The sequence below is a fragment of the Panthera onca genome, chromosome A3 (genome assembly GCF_046562875.1).
Source record: "Panthera onca isolate mPanOnc1 chromosome A3, mPanOnc1 haplotype 2, whole genome shotgun sequence".
NCBI classification, from domain to species: Eukaryota; Metazoa; Chordata; class Mammalia; order Carnivora; family Felidae; genus Panthera; species Panthera onca.
In genome coordinates, this window is record NC_138341.1 from 139,273,161 (window position 1) to 139,287,574 (window position 14,414).

The following is a 14,414-nucleotide window of genomic DNA, read 5'->3' on the forward strand; positions in this document are numbered from 1 at the left end:
GCTCTCCTGTGCAGGGGTCACTGGCACATGGGAACAGAGTGACCTGGGTGAGTGCCCCGAAGGCCACTTTCAGCGTGTGCTTGCAGATGCGGGGACGGGCTGGGTGGGGCCTGGGGCTCTTGGAGGTGCAGGTGGGACGCCTCCCGGGGGGGCAGAGAGGTCTCCAGTGGGTGTCTGCCTGGGACCCGGGGCCCGTGGCAGCTTGCCTGGCTCTGGGCAGAAGTGGGGCCAGAGGGAGGCACAGCCAGGGGATGCTGAGTGGAGTTTCCAGAACCGGAGCTTTCTTCCTGGGTGGTCTCCCGTGGGCCATCCTGTCCGGGGCAGAAGACAGAGGGTGCCAAGTGGGAAGGCAGGTCTGGGTGGGGCCCAGGGGGCATGGGGCAGTCCTGGGTCAGTTCTTGGCTGCATCGCCGTGGGCCTCACCCGCTGTGCTGGCGGCCAGCCTGGTGAGAGAGGGGGCCGGAGGCTGCGAAGCCGCCCTCGGCCCCCCTGGCTGCCTGTGAGGGGTCCCACCCAGACCCCGGCTGCGGGACGCCAGGCTGACCAGGGACTGGTAGGACCACCACCAGTCGAGGCCTCCCGGTTGGCTCCGCCATCTCGGCCCCAGACCCCTCGCCGGACGCCAGGACGGACCGGCGGGTGCACGTGAAGGCCAGACCCCCTCAGCTCCCTTCCCTCCGGCCTTGCCCACGACCGTGGCATTTTGTGCGCCCTGCCGGCCAAGCCCTCACACAAGTCCACCTCTGCTGTGGCCCAGTTCAGCCGCCCGGCGGGCCCTGACCCCTCACACCCAGAGCCGGGGCCTTCCCGGGGGCCGTCTGGGTGGGGATGACTGGGCGGTGGGGGCCCTGCCCTCTGGCGTGTCTGCTGTGTCTGAGCCACCGGGTGTGGTCAGGGGCGGCCCGGCCCCCGCAGCCCCGAGGGTGGATGTCGGGGGCCACGCAGGAGGCTTCTCCGTGCCGAGGGCCAGTTTCCCCTGAGGCCAGGATGGGGGGAGGACCTGTGCACGCCGGAGTGAGGGCCCATGACGGGGGCGACGTGCCAGCCCGCGGGCAGGCTGCTGTGCTGTTTCTGGAAGGGTGATGGGGCCCTGCTCAGCCAGGGCCCAGCACCCGGTACTGTACTGTCCCGTCCTCTCGGGGTCCTGGGCGGCCCCGATGCTGCTAACTGGTTCGGGGGGTTCAGGGGCATCACAGGTGATGGGCAGGCACTGGGTGAGGGGCGGACAGGGTCCAGCCAAGGGCACCGAGGAGCCGACCGGCTTGTGCGCGTGCGGGTGGCGCCTCGGTGGGTGCGTGTGAGTCCTGAGCACCTGTGAGCCACGGACAGACACAGTAGGCCCGGGGCACGGCTGTCCGTGGCTGCTGGGCCCCACTGAGGCGTGCGGGGCTTGGCTGGGGTGTGGGTCCCAGGACCGGGCAGGGCCAGCTCCCGGGTGCTGCGTCCTTCCGCACTACAGCGTCCCGCTGTCCGGCTCGGGTCCTTGGGCACAGGCGCTCCCTGGCTATGTCAGAGAGCTCGTGTGGCCCAGGGTCTGAGGCCCGTCCCGGCCGCAGGAGCACTGACTGCGCAGCTGGGCCCACCGCGCAGCCAGGACCGGGGAGGGGCACTCAGCCACCTGGGATGGAGCCGCCCCAGTTTCCTGGCCCAGGCCTGGGACCGTGGGCCCCCCCCCCCCCCAGTGTTCCCGGGTTTGGGGCTGGTAGACCGGCAGGCGTGAGGCAGGGGCGCCGGCTGGTCCTGCAGGGTCTTCCCTTTGGCCAGGAGTCCGGGGAGGGGATAAGCCCCCATGGGTCTTGGGTAAGGGCCCCCCCCAGCAGCACCCAGCCCCTGACCTTCGCCCCCCCAAATGCTCCCAGCTTGCAGTGAGTACCAGGTCTCAGATTCTGGCCTCCCCGCCCAAGAGCCCCAGGCTGTGCCCACCCGCCAAAGTGCTTCTGTCTCGGGAAGCTGGACCCAGAGCGGCTGCCAGCCCCTGGCGACCAACTGCTAGTCAGCTCTGCTCACCCATCGGCTCCTTGGTGGGGCGATTCCGAGTCGGGTGGGGCTGGGGCGGGGTCCGGTCTGGTCAGCGTCCCTGCCCAAGCATTGGGCCTAGGGCTGTCCATGTGGACGGGGCCACACCGGGCTGGCCCTTGCAGACCGGGGGGAGGGCTGTTGCGAGGCCAGTGGGGCAGCAGAGGTTTTTGGGAAGGGGCCAGTGTGGGCATGGGCCTGGGCGCCGGGGCCCATTGAGGAGGAGCAGGGAGGAAGCGGAGGCTGATACGTCCCCACCCTGCTAGCCTGCCGGAGGTACCTACGCCCGTCACCCCTAGCCTGGTGCTGAGACCACACGTGGTGGCCGTGTCCCTGAGGTGCCTCCCCCGTAAGCCCCTCTTTGGGGCAGACCCTGTGGAATGAGGGATAAAGGCATTTGGCTGGTGCACCCTCTCCCACCCCCGAGAGACCCCTGCCCTGCGGTGATGAGGTCCTACGCACTGGGACTCTGTACCCCCATCTTGGGCTGTAGATGGGAAGGGCGGAGAGCCTGGGGAGAGGAGGAGGCGGGGGGGAGGGGGGGTGGGGGCTGGGCCGAGGTGGTGACGTCTTGAGGAAAGGGGCCTTCATAAGCCCCGGCCCCTCGTGGCTGCAGTGGGACCAGACTGGATGTGAGTGCACAGGGACTGACCGAGCGATGCCCCCCGCACCCAGGAGGAGGTTGGTGACTCACCTGTGGTCCTGGGGGCTGGGGGATGAGGAGGGCCACCAGCGGTCTGCTGGGTCTGTGATGTGAGGACGATCTTGCCTTTTCAACAAGTCCTGGGGCAGGGAGGGCAGACTGTCCAGAGGGTTCCTGTTCACAGTCGTGACCTCTGTGCTCCTGGAAGGAGTCCCACTGGGTCCGGTCAGGCTTCTCGGGGGCGGAGGGGTCTGGCTTCAGGACGTGGATCAGGCAGGTCCCGGGACCTGGAGCGTCCAGATAGCCCGTGCGTTGCCCTCTGGCCCTCCGCGGCCCCAAGGACGCCCATAAGCTGGGCAGTTCCATGAGACGGTCCTGGCTCCCACCTCCCCTGGGTGTGGCTGGACTGGCGGGGGTCCTGAGGTTCTGTGCTGTGTGTCCCCTCTGCACTGTCAGCAGAGGCAGTCCCCAGGCTGTGTGCAGCCGCGGGTGGGACGGCGGCCCCTCCCCACCTCCGAGGACCTGTACTTCCTGCTGAGAAGCTGGTCCTGGGGCTGGCCGAGGGGCCCTAGGCGATCCTAGGGGCTGTGCTCAGTCTGGGGCCCCAGTCCCCGCCCTGACGCCATAGGCTGCCCCTACCTGGCCTCAGCTCCCTCCCCAGACCCCTTGGCCCTGGGAGCAGTCTGTTCTAATGACGAGAGAGGGACCGGGCCAGCAGTCAGGACCCAGGCCCGCCTGTGAGGGTGTCCTGGGGGTGGAAGGTAGGAGCAGAGGCTGTGACGGCCAGATGCATCTGGGGGCGGGCGGGGGAAGGGCGGCTGACCTCTCCACAAAGGTCATGCAGGACACCGGTCTGCTGTGGGCAGGGTGTGGGCGGTTGTGGGGTGTAGGACTCCCCAGATCACTGCATTTGGGGTGGTCAGGAGTGATTGGATGGACGGACCTCGTCTCCCACAGGCGGTGCGCCACGAGTGCCCTTGTGTGCCCCCACCTTGGGGTCTGCCTCTGGCTGTGGCTGGGTGTTGCCGTGGGACTCGGCCAGAGACAAGGTAAGGACGTGGCGGGGGTGCTTCCTGGGAAGGTGGCCCCAGTCAGCGCCCAACCCCAGCCCAGGCCACACCCGCCCGGGGCACAGGCCCCACTGCTCTGCCTCCTGCTCCTGACCCTCCCCGGGAGCCGCCGTCCCAAGCCAAAGTCGTGCTCTTGAGGAAAGACGGGACGCCGGGGGCCACCTGTGTTCCTCTGCTCAAAGCGTCGCCCTCCGCTTTTTGCTGGACCTTTGGCCTTGCCGTCTTCCGGCCCAGCCCGGGGATGCTGTTGTTTTCTCGTTTGTTTTTATTGCAGTTATTCACACGTTTTGCATCCAGTTCCTACAGTCGTGTTGTGTTTTGCGTTATTCAGGACACCTCCTCAGCAGGAAGTTTCCAGACGGCACAAATCTAGAGTAGAAAGTGGAGCCCCTTTTCCTCCTGTCCCCTCGGAGGAGAGCACCGTTCTCTGCTCTCTGCCGCCTGCTTCTGGCAATTGCAGGCACTGGGAGAAGGCAGGGCCGCCCTGCCTCTGTCCTCGGCACCCGCGTGGCCAGCGCCTGTGGCCGCTGCACCGCGTCTAGCCGGGGGCCTTTTCAGTCCGATCGCTTCCTCTTGGGCATTTACAGTGTTTCCCTGTGGGAGTGACGTGTTTTGGGGGAGTGATGTGACCCCAAAAGGGACACGGCTGCGGAGCCGGACGGACTTCCTTGCCGTGTTCCCCGCGCGGGGTGCTGGTTTGGATGGATTCTGGGAGGGCCGGTGTCTGGCCGCCAGCGCCCTGGCTGTGCCCCCCGCCGAGGGGGCTCCCCCGAGTCGTGTGAGGGCAGGAGGCCACACGTCACTGCCCGGATTACTGCCCAAGTCCCCTTGCGTCTGACTCGTGGTCTCTGTTGACACGGTCACGGCTGCGGGGCACACGCGTGGCCACACCTGGTGTGGAGTCCGCAACCACTCTTTTGTGGCACGTCTCCTTAGTTATGGGGTTGCACATTGGCAACTGCCGCTGGGTCGTGTCCCGGGTCCCCGTGGCTCTGACAGGACCACCCCAAGGTGGGGCCAAGTCACTTGTGAGCCCACAGACCTTGAGGTCAGGACTCATTCAGTACGACGGATGGTCTCCCGGCCCCTAGGAGGGCAGGGTGGGTGGGGGCCCACATGTCTGGGCTGTCTTCCCCGGGGATGGCCCTGCTGAGGGGACAGGCGCCCCGCTGTCCGCCCTGTGCCCCACCACGGCCCCTGACATGCAGACCCCAAAGGCAGCTGGGATGCCTCCCCCAGGGTGTCAGTGGCCCAGCAAGACACAGAAGCCTTTTCATGAGCAGGAGCTGGGGGGTGGGGGGGTCCCTGCTCACAAATGGCTTTTTATGGCTGCCCCATCAGACTTTCCCTGGTGCTCCCAGCGAGCAGCCTGGCCCATCCGGGGGCCCAGCCCAGCTGTTTCCCACTCTGAACCACTGGTCATTGTGCCTGCCTTGGGACCCCCTCAACCCCTGCCCTGCTCCCCACACCCCGTCTCTCAGTAGGGGCATCCAGAAGAGGCCCATCTCTGTCCCTGTTTTCCAAAAATAGCCATCCCCGCCACAGAGTTCCCGGAAGCTTCCCCGGGGGGCCAGTCTGTGTCCCAGGGCCCGTCCTCCGCCACCCTCCTCCTCCCAGGACGGCCGCAGCTCCCCTCCAGGGCTATGTGGACTCTGGGGGGTGGGGGTGGGGGAATCAGGCAGCTCCGGGCCCCAGGGCAACAGCCACCACAAGGGCTCCACGCTGGGGATGCCAACCAGGCTGTTCCCGCCAATCCTGGATGCTGGCCTGGGCCCCGTTCGGCAGAGCCGGCCAGGCCTCCCTCCTTGGCTCTAGCAGGTGGTCCCTCTCAGCCCCAGATGGGGCCTCGGTTCTCCAGTTGTCCCCAGTGGGGCCAAGGCACCTGAGGTGGGGGCTTTAGGGGGCGCAAACTCTCTGGTGCTGTCCTCGGGTCAGCCCTGACCACCTGGTGCTGTCTCCCCAGAGAGCGGCCGCCTGAGGCTGGCGGTGCTGCCTGAGGACCGGCTGCAGATGAAGTGGTCAGAGCCGGAGGGGAGCAGCCTTGGCTACCTGGTGCAGGTGAAGCCCATGGCAGGTAAGGTGCCCCTGGGAGGGGTGCCAGTGCCCTGCCCGTCGTCCCACACCCGTGTGCGTCTGCCCCACTGGCACGGGGAACGTGGCGGGAGAAGAGCCTTTAAGGGTCCCGCCGCTGTGTCCCCACATCCGGCACACCCAGAAGGGGTCAACCGGTATCTCTCGAAGAAACGAGTCCGTCCTCAAGCTTCCCCTCCAGAATTCTGCACGCCTCCCTAACGGACATTTTGCAGGAGGGGGGTTCAAGAGCCCTGCGAAGGTACAGCCACAGAGCACCCCCAGCGTGATGTTGGCTGCTGGTCTTAAAAACTTCAAAAACTGAGATTTGACACCAACCCTGAGTGTGTAATTGCAGGAAGTGGCACGCCCCGGAGGGGGAAGGGGCTCCCCCAGCCCACTCAGGCCCCTCCCCCGGCTCCAATCTATCTCTGCTCCCAAGAATGACCCCTTTCTGACTTGGGGGTAGTTTTCTAATATTTTAATTAAGCCAAGGCTGCTCATCCTGTTTTTCAAATCTTTTCTATTTTTTTTTTATGCTTATTCATTTTTGAAAGACAGAGAGCACAAGCAGGGGTTGGGCAGAGAGAGAGGGAGACACAGAATCGGAAGCAGGCTCCAGGCTCCAAGCTGTCAGCACAGAGCCCAACGTGGGGCTCGAACCTATAAATTGTGAAATCATGACCTGAGCCAAAGTTGGACACTCAACCGACCGAACCACTGAGGCACCCCTAAACTTTTTTTAATGTTTATTTTTTGAAAGAGAGGGAGAGAGAGAAAGAGAAAGAGGGAAAGAGTGTGCTCGGGGGAGGGACAGAGAGAGAGGGAGACACAGAATCCGAAGCAGGGTCCAGGCTCTGAGCTGTCAGCACAGAGCTTGACGCAGGGCTTGAACTCACGAGCTGTGAGATCATGACCCGAGCCAAAGTCGGACGCTCAACCGACTGAGCCACCCAGGCACCCCAAATCTTTTCTATTTTTGTTAATGCTTTTGGTCTACTGATCCTATTAGTCACTGAGAGAAGCACTTTAACCCCTGCTTGGCTTGTAGAAACGTCTTCCTCTGCTTGCCTCAGTGGACTTTGTATGTTAGGCTGTGTTCAGGTGCATGTGAATAGGTGCGTGTGAGTCTGGCATGACTCCATCTTGCTGTGGAGTGCTGCCCATTACCTCTCGTCAGGTGTCCCTCTGCACCAGGGCCACTGGCTCTGCTGGGCACTGCCTGCACTACATCATCTACTCAGCCTTCTGTCACCTGTCACCATAGATGCGCCTTCCAAGGAGCACATAATTGGTGTTGGTTTTCCTGTGTGACAATCTTTGCCTTTTAACTGAGATTTTTTTTTCCCATTTACATTTAATGAAATTACTGATGTATTTGGGTTTAAATCTAACATTTTCCAATTTATCTTTTGTTATACTTGTTATGATTTTTTTCTCTCCTTGTCCTCTCTGAAACTGAATTTTTATGGAAGAAATAAACACCTAAAAGAGAGTGTGGTATAATGAACTTCACATTCTCATGACTTAGTCTCAACCGTTATCAATATGTGGCCAATATTTCGTGATCTCTCTCCAACTCCTTCTATATATTGCGTCATCTTAAAGCAAATCCAAGACGTCATGTAGTCATATAATCCCGTCTATGAATATTTTAGTAGTTTTGTCTAAGAGGAAGGACTCTGAAATAACTCCAGTAGTAGCATGCCTAAAAAGTAAAAATGTTTCAGAGGTGCCATTAAATATTTTCTTGTGTTCTCATCTTCCAGTTTGTCTGATAAATACTTTTTATACTTGACTTCTTTGAATTGCTATCCCAACAGAATCCACTCATTTTATGTGGTTCCTATGTCTCAAGTAGTCTTTACTCTACAACCTGTTTCCTCTCTCCCCTTTTCTTTGACGTTTATTCGTTGAGTAAAGAAGATCGCTTTCCTGACATTGTGTGTTTTGCTGATGGCATCTCCATGGTGCCACGTACACCATTCCTCTCTCCCTGTATCTCCTGTAGACTGGCACTTGTGTCCCAGAAGTTGGTCAAATTCCAATCTGGTTATATTTTGTTGACAGAAATTCTTATAAGTGATTCTATGCAGTTTCTACTGTGCAACAAATGGAGGTACACAGTGTCTGGTGTCTCTTTTTTTTGTGAGGTTAGGATCGATCAGTACGTATGAGATTATTGAACACTTTTCATTATTATTCCGTGTCCCCATCATCTTGGTAGTTATGGTTCCTTTATTCATGTGGCGATCACCCTGGAGACGACCACCAGCAAGGACATTAACTTGTGAGCAAGTCCTGTACTTGGCCGCTACACCGCCTTTCCCCCGGTAGAGACAAGGCCTCTGATCATCACAGCCACATTCATCCCCTTTCTATGCACATTAATTCTGTATCTATATTAAATCTCAGAGCACATTTTAATTACTGTAGTTGATGTGACGTTAATTTAGACCAACTCACATGTACACCCCTTTTCTTTATTCCTTCCAGAGTCTTCCAATCTGAGATTTTTTTTTTTTCCTGCCTGAAAATCTGCCAGATGCAAATTCTCTGGGCTTTTGTTTTGTTGTTTGCCTGAAAATGTCTTCATTCTTTGTTCTTGAAAGATACTGTTGCTGGGTATAGAATTTGGAGTGGGCACTTTCTTTCGGCACTTTGAAGAATCCTTTTACCGTCTTCTGGCCTTTATTGTGTTTTCTTGAGAATTCAGCTACCAGCCTGATTATTGCCCTGTGAGATATAATTCCTCGCTTTCCTTCCTCCTGACTGCCTTCTGATTTTTCCCTCTGTTTAATTTTGAGCACACTTAATCTGATGTTCTTGGTGTGGGTCTCTTCTTACCTCGCTGCAGATTCACGGGGCTTGTTGGGTCTGGGTCTTACTGTCATACAATTTTGGAGAATTCTTTAGCCAAGTCTGTGCAAATATCGCTTGTGCCCTGTTTGCTGTCTTTTCTCTCTGTGGGACTCTCATCACACACGTGGGCCCTCTCCTGTATCTGTGCCTCTTATTTTCTTCTATATTTTTAATTCTTTTATTTCTCCGTTCTTAATGTTGTGTTTTTATTCTGACCTATACTCCACTATTCATCTCTTTGTTTGTGCGTAAGAAGCTGTTAAGTCATTTTTAGAATTCCTAACTTCAAGTTTTTGTTTTTCCATCCTAGAATTTCCATTTGGAAAATATCCATTTGGTTTTTACATTCGAATTTCTTTTTTACTGTTTCTAGTTTGACACCTAACTTCATAGGCTTATCCCTAAATCTTCAAACTAGTTTGCATAATTATTTAAAAGCCCCATAACTTGTCCAGAAAAATCAGTGGTCTCTTCCTATTGTCTGTTGTTTCTCTTAACTTTCTATCACTTCCTCTTGTTCCTTGTACACCTGGTTATGTTGCATTGAGTACCAGCCGTTGTGAAAGCTTACAGAAATAATTTATGACCTTATGTAACATTGTCTTCCTCCAGAAAAAAAAATTGTGGGGTGCCTGAGTGGCTCAATCGGTTCAGCATCCAACTTCGGCTCAGGTCATGATCTCATGGTCTGTGAGTTCAAGCCCCGCGTCGGGCTCTGTGCTGACAGCTCGGAGCCTGGAGCCTGCCTCGGATTCTGTGTCTCCCTCTCTCTCTGACCCTCCCCCATTCATGCTCTGTCTCTCTCTGTCTCAAAAATAAATACATGTTTAAAACAATTAAAAAAAAAAAAAAAGAAAAAATTGTGTTTCTGACAGAGGCAATGGGAATAGCAGTTTGGGGTAATCTTTGTTGAATTTTAGAGGTTGAAAGTATTTGAAGCTGGGCTCCAGTCCCTTCAAGGGCTGGTCTATTCCCGTTAACCCTTGCTCTTAAGGATAGATCTTTATGGTTTCAACCCAAAAACTCGGGGAGGGGGCGTGTGCCAAGAGTTCACTTCCAGCCCAGACTTCCTATTCTTGCTTCTTAAGCCCCCATAACCTTTGTCCTCATGGCCTCTCTTCCAGACCCCCTGCGTTGCCAGTTCAGGCTGTTCTGACAAAGCACTCCAGACTGGGCAGCCTAAACAACATTCAGTCCCTACAGTTTGGGGGGCTGGACATCTGAGGTCAGGGTGTTGGCACAGTTGGGTTCTTGGTAAGGACCCTCTTCCTGGTTTACAGACAGCTGTCCTGTCTCTGTGCCCACTCCTGGGGCTTCTTCAGAGGGGCACTGACCGCCTCACAGGGGCTCCACCTTGACAACCGCTCACCTCGCAGTGGCCTCACCTCCTAACACGGTCACCTTAGGGGGCAGGAGGTCAACGTGTGGATGTTGGGGGGATGCCAGCACTCAGCCTGTAGCACGGCCCCGGCCAGGCCTGCTGTAGGGGCGCCCTAGCGGCTGCATCCCTGCTCTGGGTTTTGGATCGTGGCCGCAGCAGCTCTCGGCAAGCAGCTTCTTTAAAAGTCCTACACCCAGTTCTTCTAGCTCTTACGGACGGGGGGTCGTGTGGTCTACCAAGTCCGCCGTTGCCCGTGGTCTACGCGCCGGGGCGGACAGGTGGGCAGGTGCCCTGCAGTAAAGCCGAGAGCGACGGCCGCCTCAGTCAGCGCTTACTGAGCTCACACGTCAGAGCTGCTCGCCTGCGATCTGTTCAGGGCTCCACCTTCGCAAAATACTTGGCTCCTTTTAACGATGACAGGCCTGTAAGAGTTTGTGGGGATGCGGGATTAGGACCTAGCGTGGGTGAGGCCCTGGCTACGTGAAGCCAGCTGCATTGCCAGTGGGGTGGGGGTGAGGGGCAGGCGGTGGGACCCGAGAGGGGTTGGAGGAGAGAAACGGCAGCCTTTGGGAGGGGCTGAGCGTGAGCAGAGCTGATCCCAAGAAGCCAGGAGTCCAGAATCCCCGAGGCCCTGTTGTGTGGCGTGAGCACCGGGCCAGGGCAGGGTGTGTGTGTGTGTGTGTGTGTGTGTGTGTGTGTGTCCACGCCCGCACGCACGTGCACACATGCACACGTGAATCCCGCCATCGACTGCTCGCTGATCACACACCTGTGCAGGTGGGCTTGGCGTCCGACAGACGGGGTTAAATCCCAATTCCACCATTGAGTGACTATGTGGCTTGGTCCTTGAGGCCTCGGTTTTCCCTCCTACAAAGTGGGGGCAGTGGGTTTGTGAAAAATCACGCAGCTTGATGAACGTGACGCACACACAGTGAATGCCTGACAAAGTGGCTCCTAATTATGACAGCGGCAATTCCGCGATTCCTTGGATTTCGCGCGCCCCCGGGGCAGGCTGGCCACACAACAGGGCAGAGTCGGCCTTCTCTCCACCTGCAGGGGTGCCGGCCCTTCCTACCCCTTCCCCTGCCTGGCACGGGAGATGGGACCGGTGCCCGGCGCCCCCTGACACCCGCTTCAGTGTCTCCTCTGAGCAGACAGCCGCGTCCCCTTTGGGATTTTGCTTGTTTTTCATGCTTGAAACTCAGCCTCGGCCTCAGACCCATGGAGGTGTTTACGGGCTGGCACCATGCGGTCCAACCACAGTGCTGAGGGCAGAGCGGGGGCCCCGACTCCCCCATCGTCCTCTCTCCGTGTGCCCCCATGTTCACGTCCTCAAGGTGTCCCCGAGGACGCTGTGCTGGGCGCCCAGAGGACGTGTGCATAAATCACGGAGGGTAAGTCCTCGTCAAGGACACGGACGTGTTGCTGCCACGGAGCCACGGACAGGCATTCCCTTTCAGTTCGTTCCCCAGAGTGCGGTCCCTCCCGTCAGACCCCACAGAGAGGAGCAAAGACCTCCCCCCTCCCTGTTCTCTCCCCACCCCAGGGGACGCGGAGCAGGACGTGATGCTGACCACGAAGGCCCCCAAGGCCACGGTGGGGGGCCTGAGCCCCTCCAAGGGCTACACCGCGCAGATCTTCCGGCTTACTGGCTCAGGGACCACCCTGCTGGCGCAGAGGGAGTTTGTGAGTAAGTCCCTCACCCCGCCCCTGGAGCCCAGCCGCAGAGCCTGCGCGTGGGGAGGAGCGGGACCCTGGCCCTGCTCTGGCTGGAGCTGTGGCTCCCCGGTAGCCCCCGGGCTCTGCTCCCACCTGGGGGGCGGTCCTGACAGCCCCTTGTCCCTCTCTGCAGTAGAGGAGCTGAAGAGGCCCCTGGGGGCAGCCCCGGAGCCCACGCCCTCCCACGTGGGGAGCCCAGCCCCAGAGCCCCCAGTCGCCTCGTCCCCGAGCCAAGACCCGCCCACTCTTGGCGGCTCCCGGTGGGATGAGGGTAAGTCGCTGGGGGAGGGAGCAACCTTCCACCTCTGCCGGGCTCTGTTCATGGGGCGGGGCGCTTCCTCCCGGGGGACCCCACATTCCAGCTTGACCTGGAGCGTGCCGGCCGCTCTCCTGGCTTCACGCAGATCAGCGGGCACAGGTCACCGCTGGGGGTGCGCACGGGCCCCAGTGTGCCTTGCTTCCTGCCTGCGTGCGGCGGGTAAGAGCTGACACACAGCCGCGTCCCCCCAGGACTGCTCGGTGAGGAGCAGCGCCCGCCCAGGGGCCCCGGGGGCAAGGCCCCTTCTCAGCCCACCAAAGATCTGGAGAGGCAGAGCCACCCCAGGGCCCCCGAGGGAAAGACCGAGAAGCCAGGTAAGCAACCAGGGCACCAGCCCCTGCCTGCTCCCAGGTGGCTGCTCCCGTGTGACCCAGGGCAGGGCAGACAGCTGGGGCATTTTTGGTGGGCCCGTGAGGCCCTGTAGGCGGGACTGTGTCCCCCATTAGAGGGGGGTCTCCTTGCACTTCCCCTCCCTGGGAGTCTTCACGAGGGGTCTGTCACGGGGTGGGGGGGTGAGCGCTCAGCCCGGAGGACTTGTCTGTGCGGACTCTCAGGAAACCCTGACCCGGGCAGTGGCTCCGTCGTCTCCAGAGAGCTCCTAGGTCATGGGACAAGCCAGTGAGACCTCAGCCCAGAGCTGCCAGCCATGCTGGCCCCCACCCGCCCCAGTGGGCACCCCCTTGGCCCGCCCCCACGTGGACAACTGCACACAGGGACCGGCACTGCCAAGGCCGCCGGAGCACCCGGGCGTCTCACTAACCCTCTCTGGGGGTGCTCGGGGGGCCAACACAGGGACCGACGTAGGGACTTGGTCACCCCCCTCACTCCAGCCAGAGCCCCGTGGCCCCTCCCCCTCCCTCGGCCCCAGGGAAGGAGATCCGGGGGGGGCTGGAGCTGGCCCGGAGCCGCTGGGGGGGTAGCCCTGTGGTGTTGTGGGCCTGGCCCAGCTCCTCGCCACCCTCCCTCCCCCCCAGCCAGCCCCCAGTTCCGCTGCACACCCCCTACACCTGTGGACATGATCTTCCTGGTGGACGGGTCCTGGAGTATCGGCCACAGCCACTTCCAGCAGGTCAAAGATTTCCTGGCCAGCGTCATCGAGCCCTTTGACATCGGGCCGGATAAAGTCCAAGTCGGTGGGTACCGGCCCCTTGCCTGCCTTGTGGCCCTGCCCCCCCCCCCCAGGTGTCCCCACAAGTCCTACCAGCATGCAGGGGACGCCCAGCTCTGAGGAACTGGAAGTCAGGGCAGAGGCCCAGAGCCTCCTGGGGAAACAGGAGAGCCCCACCAGTGGGTCTCACCCGTAGCTGACAGGCTGACCCCGCCAGGCCAGGCAGGGGCGTCCCCACAGGGGCATGTGGGACAGCCAGGCAGGGGGGAGGTCCCCACGGGGGCAGGTGGGACAGCCAGGTTGGGGGGGGGGGATCCCCACAGAGGCAGGTGGGACAGCTGGCTCCTCGGGGCACGTTCTGGTGACCTCTCAGTGTGGAACACGGGGGCCTCCCTGGCGTCCGGCGAGGCTGCGCGTGGGGCCTCCGCTCACCCGCCCTGCCCCCGCTGCAGGCCTGACTCAGTACAGCGGAGACCCCCAGACTGAGTGGGATCTCAGCACCTTCGGCGCCAAGGAGGACGTGCTGGCCGCTGTCCGCAGCCTCCGCTACAAAGGGGGAAACACGTTCACAGGTCTGCCTGGGCCCCCAGCGGCCCCACCCCGGGGGTTTCTGTTTTCAGGTCTCCGTCCCGCGGGTCAGCCTCCCAGATTTGGAAACTTGCACGCTGATCCAGCCAAGTGCTATGTGGGCGCTGAGCCTGAGTCACATCTTTGTAAAAAGCAAATCTCTCCTTGCTGACCTTTGATGAAAACGGGGGTTGCCGTCTCCCACGGGCAGACCCTGGGTCTCGCGGTGCTTTGAGGGAAGGGGGTGGTCCCTGCCTCTGGGTGCCCCTCCCCCTGGAGGGGCCAGGACTGACTCAGCGGGCACCGTGCTGGGGTCAGCGGCCGGTGGGGTGGCCCCGGGCAGGGAGGGCACCGGGAGGGGCGCCTGGGGCCGCGTGCCCTTTACCAGCGCTGTGCCCAAGGCCTGGCCCTGTCACACGTGCTGGAGCAGAACCTGCGGCCGGGGGCGGGGTCCCGTCCAGAGGCGGCCACGGCGGTGATTCTGGTGACGGACGGCAAGTCCCAAGATGATGCCCGTGCCGCTGGCCGTGCCCTCAAGGACCTGGGTGTTGACATCTTTGCTGTGGGTGAGTGGCCCCTGGCCCCCCACCGGGGTTCTCGCGGCGTGGCAGCCCCGGCCACAGGGTCAGTTTGCACCCCTACTTGTCCACCCGGGCTGG

At 60.5% G+C, this 14,414-nt stretch overlaps 2 protein-coding genes across 4 annotated transcripts in view; one reads left to right on the forward strand and one right to left on the reverse strand.

Annotated features, from left to right (window-relative positions):
- Positions 1-14,414, reverse strand: part of KCNQ2 (potassium voltage-gated channel subfamily Q member 2) — a 148,658-nt gene that overhangs the window by 4,499 nt on the left and 129,745 nt on the right. The gene's annotated exons all lie outside the window — the stretch shown is intronic.
- COL20A1 (collagen type XX alpha 1 chain) overlaps positions 2,076-14,414 on the forward strand; it is a 40,149-nt gene continuing 27,810 nt past the window's right edge. For all 3 annotated transcript variants that reach the window (XM_078443867.2, XM_078443869.2, XM_078443868.2), the window contains exons 1-8: positions 2,076-3,708; positions 5,693-5,803; positions 11,589-11,732; positions 11,895-12,032; positions 12,272-12,394; positions 13,055-13,213; positions 13,641-13,760; positions 14,157-14,321. In XM_078443867.2, coding sequence (XP_078299993.2) covers positions 3,351-3,708; positions 5,693-5,803; positions 11,589-11,732; positions 11,895-12,032; positions 12,272-12,394; positions 13,055-13,213; positions 13,641-13,760; positions 14,157-14,321 — 1,318 coding nt within the window. In that variant the 5' untranslated portion in view covers positions 2,076-3,350. The remainder of the gene's footprint in view (positions 3,709-5,692; positions 5,804-11,588; positions 11,733-11,894; positions 12,033-12,271; positions 12,395-13,054; positions 13,214-13,640; positions 13,761-14,156; positions 14,322-14,414) is intronic.